Below are 20,464 nucleotides of genomic sequence, written 5' to 3' on the forward strand. Positions count from 1 at the left end.
ACATCACTTTGAGAGAGTCATTTCCTTCTGCAAGGAATTCAGTCAACTTCGTGCTGATTTTTAAACTTCTTGGGTTTTTCAAGAGTTCCTCAACATATTTTTTCTACCTTTCCTATAGTTTCATTTATTGGTATTGGTAAAAAAAAAAAATAAAAAAAATAATAATATATATATATATATATATATATATATATATATATATATTATTATTTTTTTTTTTTTTCAAGCCTCCCATATATATATATATATATATATATATATATATATATATATATATATACAGTATATAGAATGTTGCAGTTGGAATGTTTCCACTTTGATTTCACTTGTTTGAAGGTTATTTTGCTGTTTCATCAACGTGTTCCGGCAGCCAATGTGCTTGTGATGTCATTGTCTTCAGTTGGTGCTGGAAATAAACCAGTTGGTGCCTATATAAAGCATGTCAGTTTTTTTTCTTCTTGTGACATTATCAGCGTTGGTTTCTTTTCATTGGCAGGTTTAATGTGGCATCTCCTGCCACATCAGTGGGGGCCTGGCAGATTTCTTCACGGTTTGTGGGGGTTGGGTTTGTACATTATTGCCATAATAACCCCCTAAAGTAGCCTTTATAATAATGAACAGGAGGATATGTATCTCTTAGACTGTTTGTCATAACCTGCCATGACAGTGAAGGTGATCTAACAGCTCCAGGTTGCCATTACATCAGCATATTAAATGAACAGCAGAGACTGATGTGTGTTTAGTGGCGCAATTCTTCTTTATGCTTCTCCTGGGTTATTTTTCAGAATATATTTATAGCGTTTGTCTCACCCAACAAGTGATATCTAGTTCATGTGTGAACTGTGTCTTTCAGTGGCCTAGTGTTTCTGAGAAACACGCTCCTTTGGATAAACGTCTTCTTATACCACCTTTAACGTGGCAGCAGATAAGTAATTATAGAAATTCATCATGCATACAGTGCGAACAGTGAACTCAAGGGATTTCCCGATGCCTTAAGAAGGGGGGTGTTGTGGAGATATATGCTTCATTTGGTCCTGAAATGTGTACATATCACCTTGGAACCAGAGAAGTTGGCTGCTGTGGGTGTATTTCTCTGGAGACCGGAGTGATCGGCATTGTCTTGTTGTTTAAGAAACAAAAAAAAAACACTTCATTTACTGTATTAAAGGAGTACTAAGATGTAACTTTGTTGATTTCCACAAGAAATGTATTTGACTCATCTCTCATCTCTCAGTTTGTAAAAAAAGAAGAAAAAAAAGCTTTTTTAAATTCTATTGGGCATTGAAGTTAAAGTTATAGCTGAAGTTGGCGTTTGTTTGCTATACTAGCAACAGCAAACTGCTTGTTTTCAGACAGGTTTCCCAAACATTCTGCCATTGGTCGGCTAAAACAGATAGCTCCACCCCAAATTCTATTTGGTTGAGCCAGAGTCACTATGTTGGCCTAATTTGGAATAAAAAAACAAAATGAACAAAAAACAAAACACACAGTGTTAACAACTTACAAATATGTGTGCTTATCTCTGCGTATTATGCTGGAATAGAAGAAAGTACACTATTGTTCAAAAGTTTTTTAAATAATGAAAATTTTGATTCTGCAAGGTTAAATTTTTAGGTGCTGATGAATTGATGATCAAAAGACATTTATACATTTACCAAATATTTCTATTTCAAATTAATGTTCTTTTAAAACTGTTTTTATCTGTTCAGAAGAGTAAAACAGACAAAAGTATTCTTTCCACAAAAATATAAAAAAGAAGAAATGTTTCTTTAGCAGCAAATCAGCATATTATGATTTCTGAAGGATCCTTGGTGAATAAGAGACTTCTTTTAAAACATAAAAAAATTTTACCAACCCCAAACTTTTAAACGGGAGTGTATTTAACATTGACAAAACGGCAAACTTCAGCTTTAAAGATATGACACTCTTTCATGACACACTTAAGTACAGTAAGCCTGCTAACTTTTTATGTGATACCCTTAAGGATACCAATAAGTAATATATACTTTGTTTACATGGAGCAAACTTTACCCAGAGGAATTAAATGAGTAAATAGTAAAAAGTCTATCGACCTAGGAAAGTAATTTTACCTCAAAAAGGATGATCTGCTGTTTTTACATATCTACCAACAACCATTTTTGAATTAAACATTACATAAATAATTCATAGAATCCACCACTATTACGTCCCTAAATGATTTCAGTTTGCAAATACCGATTTTGTGGGTTTTTGTAAACTGAGGGGTGAGTTTAAGAAATGGTAAAACATAAGCTTCAAATTTTTACAACATTTATTAATCTATTGTTAATGTTAATATATGAATATACTTTAAAAGAAATCATGCTCTTTCATAATACAGCAAATATTGTAAGCGTATACAACTTGAAATTTGAAAATGCATTAGTATATAAAGAAATGATCCAAGTTAGTTAACTAGTTTTATTGAACATAATTGTACAGTGTTAACAAATTATTTAGCTAATTTAACCTGAATTTTGCCTTTGACTAGAATTTGTCTATGGATTTTGATGTGCAACATTGATTCATTTCTGACAGCGGATGACATAAATTCAGCAGCAACAAATGGATTCATTAATTCAATAAATGAGCATCAAACTGGGTGATGAGCAGACAGCAGACAGTCTTTTATTGTGACAGAGTTCCTTGTATGTAATAAAAAGCTGAAGCACAGTCTAGCAGCTTGTACTTGAACACTTGTTACAGTGCTCTAATTATTGTCACTTTCAATGGAATGAAGGACACCTAAAAAAGCTGAACTACTTTAAATAAGACGGAGTAGTTGAAAGTCAACTTCACACTGTGTATAAACAGTCTTCGTTTTATTTAATCACTCTCTTTCTTTCTGTATCTCTCTCAGTGCCTTTCCGGGAGGCACCGGCAGGCACGGGTCGGAGCAGGCCACCGCAGCACCAGGGTAGGAGCACTCTTGCCGCCCCACGTGTGCTGCTCCGTTCCAACAGCGACAACAACCTGAACGTCAACAAGCTACCGCTGGACCGCTCTCGCTCGCCTTCTCCTGCCGCTTCCCCCCTGCGCAGCCTCTCGCCCCGCCACCCCCAGCAGATGCAGAACAGCCCCAATGGCACGGTGAAGACCATGGCCCGGGGGGGACGCTCCGCAAGAAGCCGTTCCCCTTCCCTGGGCCGTCTGGGGGAGGGAGACACACGGAGACAGACCCCTCAGCGCCACTGCAGGTGAGTTGCTGTCCCAGAAGGGAGTGATGGGACTTGAGGTGACTACTGTCTCCGTGTGTCTAGTTTTGAGTGGGTCCCTCATGTCCAGGCTGGAGTGTGTCCTTTTCTGTGAGGACAAAGTTGTTTTTAGAGGCCTTATTTATGGCAAATCTGTGTTATTTTTAAAACGCCATGTGTGGATGCAAATTGGTCAAGTTTTGGGAATTGGTCTATGGGATACGGACTGGACTGCAGAGATGCTTGTTTTTTTCTGTTGCTTTTTGGAGTTTTCAGGTTTTAAGATCCATAATTAAGTTTTAAAATTAAGCCAAATTCATAGCGAAATTCAAACATTTTGGCGTTCTTTAATGTAGCGTGAGTGATCGCTTTAGTGCCTCAGTTCAAGTGGCACATGACCCATTATATATTTTTCTTGACTTCTACATGAAATAAACATGAATGAACATCAAAAGGTATGTTTCAATATGCAGCTTGATGAAATGTAATTGCTCATACATTGTTTCAAACGGCAGAAAACATGTAAAGCTTAAAAGCAATGACACGTAACAATCTTTCACCTCAGAATAACCATTCATCGTCCATAAGCTCATTAGTCAGCTAGAAAAATAACCATAATAAGGAGGATTTTCTTAATGTATGCACTATATTGCATATTAACATTTTTACTTAACCTTTGTCTACATAAGATACTGTAAAGCTCTCAAATTGGAAAAGACATTCCCACTTTAAGTGAACCTTTTTTCCCAGGACATATGCGAGATGGATTAAAATTATGATAAAAGCACTTAATTTTTATTTATTTTTTTTTATTTTTTGGTGTTTCTTATATGAGCCAGTGGCTCCTTAATTGCTTTTTTTGTCTGGAGCCTTGATGACAGCAAATCAGAATTTTTGATCAAATCAGATGTGTATTTGTAACCATGGACCACAAAACCAGTGATAAGTGTCAATTTTTTAATTTGAGATTTATACATAGTCTAAAAGCTGAATAAATAAGCTTTCCATTGATGATCCAAGGTTTATTAAGATCGGACAATATACAACTATTTGATAATCTAGAATCTAAGGGTGCAAAAAATTTAAATACTGAGAAAATAACATTAAAAGTTGTTCAAATGAATTCTTAGCAATGCATATTACTAATCGAAAATTAAGTTTTGATATATTTATGGTAAGAAATTATCTAAATATCTTAATGGAACATGATCTTTACTTAATATCCTAATTATTTTTGGCATAAAAGAAAAATCGATTATTTTGACCCGTACAAAATGTATTTGGCTATTGATACAAATATACCCCAGCGACTTAAGACTTAAGGTTTTGTGGTCTAGGGTCACATTTACAGTATGTCTCAGATATGGACATTTTGAATAGCGATAAATAAAACAACTACTGAGAATATGGTTAAGCAGGATGTAAAACATGTACCATAATCATACATTCGTTAGGGAAAACCAGAAAAATATTCTACTGAGTGAGTATTTAATATGTAAACGTTGTTTTTAAGTGAACAGAGCTTCCCCTGGCGGCGTATTGAATAATGAATAAACTATTAATTTTTAAAGTGCATTGTATTAAGATAAAATAATATTTTTAAACCTCCTTTGGTTTCTTTTATGTAAGCATAACTTTTATATACGTTTGAAAAGGGTACATCTGAGAAATAATTTGTATTGCAAAAAAATATTAAATAATTTTTCTAGTTTTTACAAAAGTTTTGTTCTCTCCCCCTCACGTTGTTTCAGATTTTTCATTTTTATACAAATCTATTCTATTGCTTCAGAACACTTGGTATGTGCTATTTATACAATACTTTTTATAGTGCCTTTGCTTCCTTTTTGACACTTAAAAGCCTCAATGTTATTAAAATGAATAGAGCAGCTGGGACATACTTCAACATTTCTCCTAATTTGATTCACAAAATAAATCAGATGATGACAAATACATTTATAACGGCATATAGATAACTACAGTATGTGACGTTAGCATTGAATGGTACATATGAAACCCATGCGATTTGCTTATGGCCATGAAAAGAAACGGCGACAAATTTGGACATCTGTCTGAAAAACAACCTGAGCAGCCAAGGTTTGGTTGCATTTGCAATGCGATATGCACCTGATCCAGGATAAGGTTGGACAGATGCCCGGGCTGTCATTTTTTTTTAGCTTTGTGACTTTGGGTATAGAAGCGCAAAATACAAAGGTGCAATATGGAGACTTGGCAAACAATTAGGCCACAGTGAGAGGCAAGAATCTGCTCCGAAAGATAGAGAGCATGTGTGTGTGTGGCCATGCATACATATTTCCCTGTGAGTGAATGCATGCGTGGGTGCTTGTCATGTAGTGAAAGTTCAGCATGCACGTGTGCATGAGTGTGTGCGTCTCCGTGCATGCATGTGTGTCGGTGGGTGTGCGAATCTTGTCACTCAACAGGGGTTCTAGCGCGAGAGCAGACTCGGTACAGTAAGTGGGCCAGGCCAATTACTCACTTCCACTGCAAAAAACTCCTCTAATTAGATGTCATTTTAAAAAGGAAGAATTAACTCCTCTGGTATTTGACCCTGTTCTCCTCTCGTTTCTCATGCTGCAGCCTATATAGATTCATTTGTTGTGCTATACGTGTTTTACAATGGCATTTACACCGCTGATGCGGGCCAGCCTAAATAAAAACGGACAACAACGGAAAACAAAGACTACACATCTGGTCTTTTGGCCCAAATATAGGGTCTTTGATTCCAGCTAGTGCCAGTGTCGAACCCGTGGAAATATCATTGGCTTCCGTGCCTGCATGTGCTGCTCAAATGGAACGCTATTCCTTAGTTACAGCAGCAGTTGCTATGGCTATGTCCGTATGTTGTGTGTACATGTGTGAGTGTGTCACTTTCGGTCGGTGTGTATGTGTCTTCTGGGGTATTAGATAATATGGCTGCTCTTCAGAGGCTCAGAATGGAACCAAAGCAGATGTAGTCAGTTGTAGCATCATATTGCCATTTGTCAACCGCTATAAACAAGGGAAATATGAGACACTCCATCTCATGCCAGTAAAGGTCATGTTGTAGATACAGCATGCCGCTTGTTTGGAGTTGTTTTGAAGATCTACCCGTGTAAACAAGTACTGTGGTATTTACGTTTTATTTGCATTTTTACATTTTGCCGTGACCATTACCACACTGTGATTTGGAAAGTGTCATTGTGAAGTTTTTATCTTTACTTTTTTGTCATTAAAGGGGGGGTGAAATGCTATTTCATGCATACTGAGTTTTTTACACTGTTAAAGAGTTGGATTCCCATGCTAAACATGGACAAAGTTTCAAAAATTAAGTTGTACTGTACGTTTGAAGGAGTATTTTTGTTCCCAAAATACTCCTTCCGGTTTGTCACAAGTTTCGGAAAGTTTTTTTCGAGTATGGCTCTGTGTGACGTTAGATGGAGCGGAATTTCCTTATATGGGTCCTAAGGCACTTCTGCCGGAAGAGTGCGCGCTCCCGTATAGCAGAGCACTGAGAGCACAACAGACTTCACTGATCAGAGCGAGAGCGTCGCGAAATGTCACAAAAGGAGTGTGTTTTTGGTTGCCAGGGCAAGACAACCCTGCACAGATTACCAAAGAAAAAACAGCATTAAGGGACCAGTGGATGGAGTTTATTTTTACAGAGCATCAACGGAGTTGTGCAAGTGTTTTTGTTTGTTCCCTGCATTTCGAAGATGCTTGTTTTACAAACAAGGCCCAGTTTGACGCCAGATTTGCGTATCGTTTATTTCTTAAGGATGATCCAATCCCAACGAAAAAGGGTCACGATCGTGTGTTGGAAAGGCATGCAGTGAGTAAAACTGCTTAAAATATCTCTGCCTCCATGTTAGTGTGTCCGCGTCCCATGCCGGAGACCCGGGTTCGAGCCCCGCTCGGAGCGAGTCGTTGCTGCTGCTCTCATTCAGTTTCAGCCTCGGGATCTGATTCTGGATCATAAATAAACGGCTGAATCTGATTGTTAGCCATGGCTTGTTTTGGATGATGGTTTTTTTTCCTCACGGTAATGTCACAACTTCCAAACGCTCTCAACACAAAAGCTCACACGTCACGCCTCCAGCCGGTCGTGTTTTTCCGGGAAAAATCGGTACAGACTATCTTTCTCTTATGAATATAATAAAACTAAAGACTTTGGAGTTATGAAGGATGCAGTACTACTCTATAGGTACTCAAGATTAACAGGATATTGAGTGAAAACAAGCATTTCACCCCCTCTTTAAAAATGAACAACTCGTTCATAAAGAACCAAAATTTCATAAAGTCTTAGTGTAATGGACAAGTTGAATAACACATCCTGTAGCTTTTAGCCTGCAACATGCTAATCAAGTAAACAATACACACAGCCAGACCCCGGTAAAATCACCAGTGTTTAATGAACTCCTGCAGAGGTAAATGAAGCCAGATTTAAAATGAGCTAAGTTTAACTCTATATAAACATAATTTCATTGTGTGAATGCGTAGTTATGTGCTAGCCAAGCGTTTGCCATAGCAGCTAATCTGCCACTGTTGTCATATATTGATTGCGGTTTCAAAATCTTAAAGATGATGAGACCTTATTTCCTTCAAGCTTGATTAAAAATAGACCTGTGGATGTGACTATACGTGCAGCGCTTGAACCGATTTCTAACACTTACTGGCCTTGTTTCCTTCCTCCCTGTTTTGCATAAATACCTCAGCCCACATTAACTCTTTTTTGCTGTTTTCCTCCAAAAATAAGATGCGAAGCGCAGCTTATGTAATTGTCTTTGGATGAAGCTGGATAAGAAAGCTTTCGCTGCTCGGTTTTGACAGCTAGTTACATTGGCAGACCGGTTGGCTGCCATAGGCGGTGCACTAAATGAGTAAGCCACTCATTTATGGTTTGCTGAAATATGCTTGTTTGTCTTCCAGCTGGTGTAGATTCTGTATGTAAAGCCATTTGAAAGTTAATCATTAGATATCAGCAAGCGATATAAGCCAAAAAAAATAAATAATGATTATACATATATCTACAGTCGGTAGCAAGTTATATTTCTGGTATTTTTTTATGCTAAAAATATGTTATAGTTTTTTTTGTTTTGTTTTTTTCAGCACTTAAATCTGATTGGCTGAACAGATTTGCTGTAGTTTGTAGCTGAGAGTTAATTTAGCAGCGCTGTGCGGCCGATTTTGTTTGCTCTTAAAATGTGGCACAGTGTGCTGTTTGGATCATATTTCATATGGTTATTTTCTCACAGCTGTTCCAGATTGTGTTTCCACTTTTTGGTATTCTCCATGTATCATCACAATTTTCGCACATTTTTCATTTTAAAGTAATAAACCAAGTGTATCTGTTCAGGGCTGTTTAGTGCGTAAACACTTTGCTGGCTCCAAAAAAAGCACATCACATCTGTACCATCTTTGTCAAGCTTTATTACGCAAGAAGGCTTATCTGGGTGTGTTGACTTTGGGCGGTGACATTGAGAGGTTCTCAGTGGAGGCTTAAAAAAGCAGGAAGCACACAGAGGGCACATGTAGGTGCTTTGTCCCAATTTCACCTGCTCCTATACACTGAAGTCGCCAGATGCCACCGGGACCTTGAGAGGTTGTGAGGTAGGGCATGTCATGTGTGAACAGGAAGTTTCTTGTATGATGCCATACGATATTTATAACGACAGCTGTGTTTCATAATGCCAGAATTCAGGTTTGTGAACTCTATATTTTTCTTGATGGCCATTTTAACCCTGATTTGTTCAGCATTGTGTCTTTTTAAAAAAAAAAATGTAATTATTATATTTAAAGCATCTGAAATAGCTTTGCATTCGGCCATCTTTCTGCATTTATATGTTAAACTGAAAGCAGAGAAATGAAGTATATGTGCCTCTGAGATTATGCATGTCATCTGAAAACTGGATGTTCTTTTGCAGTGAGAGTTCTTTTCAATGTTATTTTTAGGCCCATCGCGCCCTCATTAACACCTTCATTAACAACATCGTCGAGAATGTTCTTTGCTTGAGTCTTTAATGTCAGCATTTTTCTGGAGAACAAATTATTATTATTACTTTTTTTTGGATGGGGGCCATCTGCTCCCACTGAGTGGATGAAGTTACACTCCGAGTCACTTCAGGACAGGGCTCAGCTGTCATAAACTGGATGAGTTAATGATTCAGACTGGCCCAAGGCTACACTCAAAATTTCTGCTTGTAAAACACAAGTCCAGGAGCACATCTTGGCTTTAATGTCTATTTATGGTGTGTATCCAGCAGAGGGAGCCCTTATACTTTTAATAGCTGTGGTCTCGTAGTATGCTAGTGTACCATAGACATTGCCAGACTCTATTTTAGAGGACCTTTAGCTTTCTGCCTTCATCTAACCCCATTCAAAAATAAGCTTAGAGGTTTGAGAATATCTCAAAATATTTCTGTCTAAAACCTAACCTTAATAAACATTGTTTGCTTTTTTAATATTTAAAGAATATTCTTTTTTAACATTTACAGTTAGTCATTTAGCAGACACATTTATGCAAAGCGACTTACAAATGATGACAATGGAAGCAATCAAAAACAACAAAAGAGCAATGATATATAAGTGCTATCACAAGTCTCAGTTAGCGTAACGCAGTACACATAGCAAGGGCTTTTAAATAATATAATAAATAAAAAGAAAACAGATAGACTACAAAAATAATAGAGCAAGCTAGTGTTAGGGGTCTTTATTATAATTGTATAAAAAGTGAAAAGAAAATAGATTGAATAAAAAAAGATCAGAAAGTAGTTAAATTTATTAATTTTATTTTTTTAAAGAACAGAATTAGAATAGTTTGTGCTAAAGTTAGAGGGTCAAATAAAGATGGAAGAGATGTGTTTTAAGCCGATTCTTGAAGATGGCTAAGGACTCAGCTGCTAGGATTGAGTCATTGAGGTCATTCCACCAGGAGGGAACATTTAATTTAAAAGTCTGTAAAAGTGACTTTGTGCTTCTTTGGGATGGCACAATCAAGCAACGTTCACTTGCAGAATGCAAGTTTCTAGAGGGCACATAAGTATGAATTAATGAATTTAGGTAAATGGGTGCAGAGCTAGTGGTGGTTTTGTATGCAAACATCAATGCCTTGAATTTTATGCGAGCAGCTTTTGGTAGCCAGTGCAAACTGATAAACAGAGGTGTGACGTGTATTCATATATATAATATGTAAATAATATTTTAATGTGCGTGTATGCGTGTAATATAACTATAATATAAATGTATTTAAGAAAAAAATATATCAGAAAAGGATAAATATGGCACATTATTGTTAGAATTTATAATATATTAAATTGACATCTGTGTGGTATTATATTTTATATATCTATCTATCTATCTATCTATCTATCTATATATATATATATATATATATATATATATATATATATATATATATATATATATATATATATTGTGTGTGTGTGTGTGTTGTATTGTATCATATTATAATTGTATTATTTTAATATTCAGATTTTGCTTCTTGAATTCCTACCAGTCCCCGTGCCAACAGGGATGTCTACTCTGGCATGGACACTCCAGGGTCCAAACGCAAGCTGTACAGTGCTGTTCCAGGAAGACACTACGTGGTGGTCAAGTCTTACCAACCACAGGGCGAGGGAGAAATTGCTTTGTATAAGAACGACAGGGTCAAAGGTACATGTATCTCATTTTATGATTTCAATTTAACTACTTAATTAAACCATATATTATTGTTAGTAAATACGGACATTTTGGAGTGTGCGCACCAAATGCATGGAAAAATGCATGGAAAAGCTGGTTTGTAGCAAGGAGTGCAGTTTCTCCTGCCATATGGAGAGCAAGAATTCACAGATTCTGCCCTTCGGCACCAGGCGATGCCTGGCCAGAGCTAGCAACACTTTACAAACAGAAAGAGATGAACTAGAGAGGTTTCAGTGGATAAAGAGGGAAGACTTCACTGGGTAAAATCAGCATAGGCTTGTTAATTATTTGGCATGTGTAAATGTACAGTATACATCCATAGAGATGTGGTCAGAATGCCAAAAGAGCTGCATGTGTAACAGGTGTTTTGTATAGGACTGCACATGTAGTATGTAAATAATGAGAAGAGTGTTTTATATATATTTTTTGATGACTTTCTCGTACATAGTTCTCAGTATTGGGGAAGGAGGATTCTGGGAAGGCAGTGCCCGAGGGAATGTAGGCTGGTTCCCAGCAGAATGTGTGGAAGAGATCCCAAGCAAACCCAACGAGGACAGGCCATGTGAGTGTCTACACACAAACACACACTTTAAAACATGATATCATTCACTGTCATGCCAACTTGAAGGCAGAGTACACCGAAAATGACACTTCTGTCATTATTTACTCACCCACAACAGTGTTATTTTACTATCATTTTATTTTATGTAGTATATTGTGTAGGGATGTAACAATTCACTCAACTCATGAGGTGATACGATTCACGATACTGATTTCACAATACATTTTTTTTTTTTTTTTTTGCAAAATGAGATTTAAGACAAATTATAAATGAAAAGGTGTCCTTTTATTATTGCTTGAACAAAAATGCTGCACATTTCTTTGTGAAATTGAAGTATGTCAAATAACAAAACTAAATTGACATTTTAAAACAATCAGGGTATCTTCCGTCCATTCCAAATCCGTTTCAAATTAAAAAACAGAAAACGAAAAACTCAAGAGGATTCAAGTGAGAGAACATGAATTAAATAACGAGAAATGGAAAAATGGCTCGTTTATTCGTTATTCCATCTAGGTTAACAAACGGAAAATGAGTTTTTGACTTGATTTCTCATTTTGTCGTTTTGGGTTTAAAAAACGGCTTATGGCTTCAATATTTCATTCGCACTTGTGGGCGGAGCTGAAACGCTCCTTTCATCTGATTGGTCGGATCGCTCCGCCTTCAACTCGATCTTACATTCTTTCAGAATAAGAGTCTTACTAGAGTAGTGTCTGAAACCACCGCTCACTGTTAATTAACAGTTAATTTGAGTCAGATGTTGCTGCGCACATAATTCGTGCTGCTGTGACTTGCAAGTCACGCCTTTAAATTATTTCTAGGTTATAGTATTGTATGAATATTGTCCCACTGTAAATACAGTGCAAATAGTTTTGTCTCCTTGGATAAAAGTGAAGAGGAAATAAAAATCAATAATAGACTGAACAGTTCCATGATAATATGTCTGTAACATTTACCACTCTCATCTTTTAAGTCAAAAGGCAATAGGTAGGTGTGTGTGTGACATTAATAATTAATTGGGAAAATTACTATAGTTAAATTTATGAAATAAATTAGTAATATTCGTTTTATTACATACTAAATTGAATGGTTTTTCTTTTAGTCTTCTTTGTTGGCCTTGAAAAAGCCAACATATATTTGAACATTATTATCATTTATTATGAGAGTAATTGACAACGACTAAAATTTTAATGTTTCACCAAATTTCCTTCTCAAAAAATCCTAGTGACTTTCATTATCTGAGCAATGAAGGTCTTACACTTAATGTCCACTAGAGGGGGAGACAGGATTTCTATTTACGTAAAATGGCAAATAAATACATTAATTTCATGTGTACTACCATGAATATGCCATATCTGTGTACACGAATAAACTTCACACTTCAAGCTGTACTTAAAACTTCCCATTCTGGCTTTTTAACCTACCTCCAAATGTATTTTAATATATTTTTTATTCACACTGGTTTATGCATTTAATGTTTGTCCATCTAGAACTTTTATTTTTCATGAGCTGTACATTTTAAGATGTACTCAGTGTTGATAAATCACATGCACTGAATGTAAATGCTAATGTCAGGACTCTCAGTCCTCCTCTTGGATGGCCAGTGTCCTGCAAAGTTTAGCTACCCCAAATAAACACACCTAAGCTAAGCAAGGTCTTCAGGATCAGTAGCAATGTCCAAGCAAGTGTGTTGGAACTGAACTCTGCAGTCAACATTAATTGCGGCTGGTGCCAAATAAAAATTATTATGTATCCCTTGTGCATTGTTCAAATTCACTACCCTTTCATTATGTTCGGGATGAAAACATTCACTCAATTAAACTGCTATAAGCATTAGATAAAAAAGTTTTCCCCTAATTTATTGTTGGTGGATGCTTTTTTTCACTGACTTTCATTATAATTACATTTTTGATTGCAAAGCCATGAAACATAATCATGCATTCTTGATTGTTTGTGGTTTTCCCCCAAAATAAGTGTCAAAATAAGATTTGTCACCAATCATTCCATTAGCTGCAACACAGAGAAAATTGTGGCCAAAATAAGACTCAACTTTACCCCCTAGTGGAAAACGTCCCCAACAACGCATTAGTGGTATTATGTAACAGCAAGTCATTTGTGCAAGTACATTTGACTTGCAGTTTTTCCAAAACGTAATCATTTTTATTTGGCACCAGCTGCAGTAGTTAATGTTGTTTTCTATTATACAGCTATCATTGAGCTAAGGTATACCCCCCTACCACCCCATCTATCATTGAAGAACCTGTGTTACACAGATATGGCATATTCATGGTAGTACACATGAAATTAATGTATTTATCTGTCATTTAAACTTACATAAACAGAAATCCTGTCTCCCCCTCTAGTGGACCTTAAGTGTAAGACCTTCATCGCTCAGATAATGAAAGTCACTAGGATTTTTTGAGAAGGAAAAAGTCTGACCAGTTACAGCAACGAGTCAAACGAGTCTGAAGATCTGAGCTGAATTTGGTGAAACAATACAATTTTAGTCGTTGTCAAGGCCAACAAAGAAGACTAAAAGAGAAACATCATTCAATTTTGTCTGTAATAAAACTAATAATTATAATTTATTTAATAAATTTAACTATATTAATTTCCACAATTAATTATTAATGTCACACACACCTACCTAGTGCCATTAGACTTAAAAGATGAGAGTGGTAAATGTTACAGACATATTATCATGGAACTGTTCAGTCTATTATTGATTTTTATTTCCACTTCACTTTTATCCCAGGAGACAGAACTATTTGCACTGTATTTACAGTGGGACAATATTCATACAATACTATAACCTAGAAATAATTTAAAGGGGTGACTTGCAAGTCGCAACAACGCGAATTATGTGTCTACATCTGGTTTCAGATATTGCTCTTGTATGACTCTTATTCTGAAAGACTGAGGAGCCCGAGTTGAAGGCGGAGCGATCCGACCAATCAGATGAAAGGAGCGTTTCAGCTCCGCCCACAAGTGCGAATGAAATATTGAAGCCATAAGCCGTTTTTTAAACCCAAAACGACAAAATGAGAAATCAAGTCAAAAACTCATTTTCATTTTGTTAACCTAGATGGAATAACGAATAAACGAGCCATTTTTCCATTTCTCGTTATTTAATTCATGTTCTCTCACTTGAATCCTCTTGAGTTTTTCGTTTTCTGTTTTTTAATTTGAAACGGATTTGGAATGGACGGAAGATACCCTGATTTAAAACAAACCCTGAATCAAATAAAGAAATAAGACCAAAAATCTCTTAATATAAAGGAATTAATGCTTTGCCTGTGCTATTTCAGTTCAAAATTAGAGGCAATCACGATCTGAACAAAGATGCTGTATACATGCTGAATGAGCAGTTTTTGAATCAAAATTAGATTGTATAATTGCATTAGATTTGTATAAATTGTAAACAAAAACAGACTTTAGTTTTGTGAATCTATACTACATAAAACATCTGCACAAAATAAAAACAGCAGGTGTACTGATTAAGACTGCAAATTCACTCTCTGACAGCAGGTGGCACTAAAGGAACAGCAGTCATACTGTTTTTTTTTTCTGACATGTTAGTGTTATTTCTTTAAGTTGCACTTAGTAATTACTGATGTGATCATTTTAAAGGGGTGTGATTCTTTTCTATACAAACTGTAAGTAACTTAACTGTTTCCACTTGCCCATTTAATGGCAGAGAATTGTGAATTTCACTTTTTTTTTAAATGTTGTAAAATAATCCTATGCAACTTGTCCAATAATTTTAAGAAAACACAAGGCCTATATTATACATCTCAGAAGATTGTCAAAATGGCGGATCTTGTGTGAAAGTTAATAAGCCTACACCATGCATGTTCTTTCCTTTTTGTTTTTAATGTACACATAATATAATGATTTATATCTTAATTTACTTATTTTTTGACTTTCTGGGAGTGCTCAGGTGTAGGCTATGACAGCCATCAAACCCTGCCATACACAACTGATGCAAAGAGTAGTGAATTTTATGTCTACACAGAAGAAAGGCCTGTCTAGGCTCTATGCCAGTACGGGTTGTGTCGAGTTATTCGTTAATCTGGTTGGTTTGATGAGAAAAAGAAGAAATGTAGTTGAGAATGTGTATACTATGCGTGAAACTGAGGAAGAACTGCTGATGGCACTTTTTGATGTTCGGCTGACCAATCAGCACAAAGGAGTTTCGTTCCCACCCACATGTAGAAATCGAATATTCAAGCTGGTTATTATTTCCACCCCTGAACGAAAAACTAAACATCAAGCTGAATTCCTGTTTTTGTTTTTGTTTTTGATTGACAGAATTTTCATGTATATTTCAGTAGACTTGAATGTGATTTCAGTGCTCCTGTGAAGGAGAAAATCAATGAATAATATATCTTTTTTTTTTATTTATTTATTTATTATTCTTATGTCTGAATGGTTTTCACAATTATGGCTTCAGAAGAATTGCAATAAATCACTTGAACAAAAAAATCATACAAATTTAGAAAAACACAAGGATGAGTAAATGATGACAGAATATTTAGTTTCGGTGAATTATCACAAATAAAGTGTAAACTTCAAATTACACAATTGTTCAACATATTACAAGGTGAGGGGAAGAAACACTTTTTCCTATCCTCTTAATATGTCTTTTCACACTCTATTCTTCTCCAGTGCTCTGATAACCCACAGAATATGTGAGGAGCCTTGCGGCGATAACAGGCTGTTAATTCAGTTAGTGTTCATTTGCAACTAGGCCACAAAGCACGCACGTCCACCTCTCAGATCAAATGGTTGCATTCATCCGTCAAACATCGGCGTGAATGAGCACCTGAGAATTTGATTTGTGCATTAGATCCAAACTGGACGGAGCCAAGGAATGTCATTAACAACAATCATAGCGCGACTCTAGAACAAATGTGTGTTAACATTTCTTTTTTGTTGTTGTTGTTGTAAGTGCAATCATTGGCTGTTGTGTAGCTTTGGTGTGTGCACTCAATGTTCGTTGTGCAAACTAGCAGAAGGGGCCAGGGGCAACATTCTGTTGAGAGTTGTTATTTTGGGCCAAATGAATGCCTTCCACATCAGTGCAGCTACTGTGTGTTTTTCAGCCCTGTATGTGTGTGTGGTGCAAGTTTCATAGAGGCGTCCAGATGTTTTCTTCATTGAAACACATCCAAACCTTTGTAACAGTCACCGTAAAAGGCTTTGCATTGCAAAACACTTGCATTGCATTTGACATATTGTAATTATCCAAATCCTGTTGTGAATCTACAATCGTGCTTAAGTTTAAAATCACCAACACAATTATCTGCTGTGGTCCAGATTGTTGGTTATGACCATGTACAGTAAGATAGTTATTGGCAGCTACACTAAACAAATGGAGAGCTGTGCACAACAGCATGTGGTGAGCAGAATGAAGGTTTGGTGAACAACAGCTGTCATTGGCCTGAGAGTCATTAGCCCATGTGACTCGGGGCGAGAGTCTGGCTGACTCAGCTCTCAGACTGTAAGATCTAAGTTCACCCGTCATGTGATGGAACATGACATTTGCCTTAAGGTTGTGCTGCAGCAGCACAGTAAGTGCTTCTGCATCTGTACGGCTAACCTAAATGCTGTTATTAAAGTGAAGTGTGTGATTTCAAAGCTGAATTGTAAAATAAAATAGTGTTCAAATAGTCTGTCTGCTATTGGTTCGACAAACAACTAGCCCTGCCCCAAACTCCGTCTATTGGTTGAGCCAGTGTTGCTATGCTTAATTGGTTTAAATGAAAGTTAGACTGTATAATTTTGAAATTTGAAGAAACTCTGAATTTTCTGACTACAGCTTTGTGAAACTATAATACACAAAACATATCTGCATCAAACAAAAACAGCAGATGGACTGAAGGAGAAGCAGATTCACTCTCTGACAGCAGGTGGCACTTATTGAACAGCAGCGATACATTGTTTCCTTTGTTACAGCTGTACTTTATTATGCAATAGAAAGAGAATGCATGAGAGGAAAATGTATCTAGACTTTTCTGAAGACAGTCAGTTCCCCTCAGAAGTAAATTAATAAAACCCCCCACCCCCAAATGTATCACAAACAGTTTAAGATCTCAACCAACTTAAATCGTCACATATTTATATTGATTTTCAACCAGCTTGGGGTGCATTGTTAAACCTCTGATAGCAATGTTTTGAAAGTGCCAGAGTGTTTATACTTTTTAGGTTAATCGCTTAGTTGTCTTTGTTATACGAGAAAGTATTTAAGTAAAAGGGGATGCCTAATGCATGCATTCTGACTTATTTACACTGTTAAAGAGTTTGATTCTCATGCTAAACATGGCCAAAGATTCAAAAAGCGAGCTGGATGTATGAGAGCAGCTTTTTTGTATGGCCCTGTATGACATCATAAAGGGTAGAATTCCTTGTATGGGCACTTCTCATGAAAGAACGCATGTACACAGCAACCAGAGTGAGAGCAAAAGCTTGCCCATTAGCATGCTTCATTCGGGTAACTGAAGTTGTTGGCACACTAAAGAAGTGTGCTTTTGGTTGTGATGGAAGGATAACCTTGTTCAGCTTTCCAAAGAACCCAGCTTTAAGGGAACAGTGGACCCAGTTTCTTTAAAATGTTTTGAATAATTCTTGCATAGTTTTTGAGAAAGCAAGTCAATAACAGTGTCTGGAATAAAGAAAGGAAAAATCTAGTTGAAGTAATGTCAAAAAAAAAAAAGTACTCATGATGATTTTATTTATTTATTTATTTTAAATAAACTTTTATAAAATTTTCAAGAAAACTTTCAATTTTAAGTAAAGATCCTTAGGATAATTATTTTATTAATTGATTAACATTATTAACATTTTAAATAAGTAAATATTCAAAAGTTTTTACATATATTTTCCAAGGTAAAATGCTATTTAATTATGATTTCGACATTTGTACATTTAAAAAATAACCGTGTCTTGTGGTTAAAAGGTCAGATTATTTTTAGTAGACAGACCCTGACAGACAGTCATAAAATTTTGCCGGGGTTCCTCCCTTTGATATCATTAAATAAATTAATAGACCAGGACAATAAATGCATGTCACGCCATTGACACAAATATATATTTTGTGACAAAACTGGATCTTTAGCTTGCATGATTTTATCCCTTATGTTACTTCCAATAATTTCGTTTTTTGCAACATATTTGATCAGTTTAAGTACATTTTAGCAGTAATCTGAGGTGAAAATGCAAGCTGTGTTTGGTATAAGCTTCACCTGAGGCATTTTGAATCTCATCCATGTTTGCTAGTGTTGCAAAAGAAGCAGGGCGGCAGTGTGAAAAGGTGAGAAATGCTATGTTGAGATGGGAGTCATTGGAAGTCTTGAAATCCATGACCGCTTCAGGTAAAGCGCTTTCGAATAGTTGCAAAGACCGCTGATTTATTTCCCATGGCGATGCTTTTAGGATTATTATAATCACAATTTTTGAAGATTGTTGCCCAAATCTGTCTTATTTTTAAGGGAATCCAACAACTAGACCAAGATGCATCACACATGCTACTTTGCTTGACAATCTAGTGTAGTGTTCAACATCGACTACAGTTAAATCCAGCATCGACTGGTTAGTAACAGCACAAGTATTCTGCTGAAGTCTCTTGAACCTTTCCGAGCAACACTCATGCACATTCCTGATTGATATATTTCCATGGAAACATGCTCTACACTGTACAAACCCTGTTGCTAAGGAGTGGGCCTTAGTAAGATTTTTTTTCCTCTTTTTGTGGCATCTTTTTTTTCTCTCTCTCTCACACACTCTCTCTCCCTCTCACAGCACTGAGAACAGAGCTTACATACCATCTTTTCCAATGCCACGGTTCTCTGTTCCATGTGTGTGGTGCTGATGGTCAGCTCTCACCTGAGCGCTCGAGGAGACGCGAGAGTTTTTGGAGATGGGAAGTTAGGCGTCAGGGCCTGAGGGATCGAGAAAAGTGGCAATCCCCCCTCAGGCAAGGAGAATTGAGTGTTTCTCGGATTGACTCGGGGGTGAACTAAAGGGGACCAATGGACGAGACTAGCAGATCTAGGAAGAAGGTTCATTTTGGAGGTATGTTGATTTGAGGATGTTGCAAACTGAGGAGTTTTGTGTTGAATTACGGATTTGTGCGGCCAATAATTGCATGGTTTGCTCTACGCTCTTATTTGCAGTGTGGACAATTATATAGGAACGATTTCTATTGTCGATGAAATGTCAGTTGCAGTTTGCAAAATTAGTTTTTCTAATAGGCTATTTTCTTGGGTTTTGAGTCTTTTCACTTGGTTTTTCAAGTAACCGTGCATTCTCATGACTTAGTGTCTCTTTGTGTCCGTTTCAGAGGCCTTGAACAGTTAATGCAAACCAATTGTAGTAACATATCCAAATGGTCTTGTGGTCATTTTGCAATCGAATTCAGTTCTCCGTCGTGTTTAAGCTTTGTCAAAGATGACAAATCAAATAAAGTTGAATTGTACTGAACTGAGTGAGAAACTGTGGTCAAGTCGTAGAGTTGTAAAACAAATTATTATAGTCATTACTTTTTTTTTCTCTCTCCAGTGGTGCGCTCTGACTCTCTGAAGTTTTGCATCCTTCAAGTCGTGCATCTTTGTGAATTTTATCAAGTGAACCACACAGCTAGTTACCCCTGGGGGTTTGAAATCTGGTGTTGTAGCAACTGTCATTGCTGCTTGCCCTCATGTCAAATAGACTTTTTTCCTCACACTGTCCACAGAGGAACAGCGCTTGTGTCAAGTACATGTGGCTCTGTGTGTATGTGCCAAAATGCTTTCCGTTGGAAAGACGACACAGCTGCTAGAAAACTGACAGGGTGTTCCATTAGGATGTGAGAAAGAGAACGAAAAAGAGATGGCACTTAATGTGGTGGCCATTTTATTCATCCAATTAATTATAATGTCTATATCTTTTGATATTAAATTTCTCTGTTCAGTTTTATGCATGAGAAGTCATGTATTGCTCAAAACTGCATAATGCA

General features: G+C 36.6%; 1 protein-coding gene across 1 annotated transcript in view; it reads left to right on the plus strand.

Annotated features, from left to right (window-relative positions):
- LOC113066390 (SH3 and multiple ankyrin repeat domains protein 1-like) overlaps positions 1-20,464 on the plus strand; it is a 58,514-nt gene that overhangs the window by 34,840 nt on the left and 3,210 nt on the right. Inside the window, exons 11-13 of the mRNA XM_026238297.1 lie at positions 2,879-3,215; positions 10,726-10,883; positions 11,359-11,472. Coding sequence (XP_026094082.1) covers positions 2,879-3,215; positions 10,726-10,883; positions 11,359-11,472 — 609 coding nt within the window. The remainder of the gene's footprint in view (positions 1-2,878; positions 3,216-10,725; positions 10,884-11,358; positions 11,473-20,464) is intronic.

The sequence above is a fragment of the Carassius auratus genome, chromosome 50 (assembly GCF_003368295.1).
Source record: "Carassius auratus strain Wakin chromosome 50, ASM336829v1, whole genome shotgun sequence".
Taxonomy (NCBI): Eukaryota; Metazoa; Chordata; class Actinopteri; order Cypriniformes; family Cyprinidae; genus Carassius; species Carassius auratus.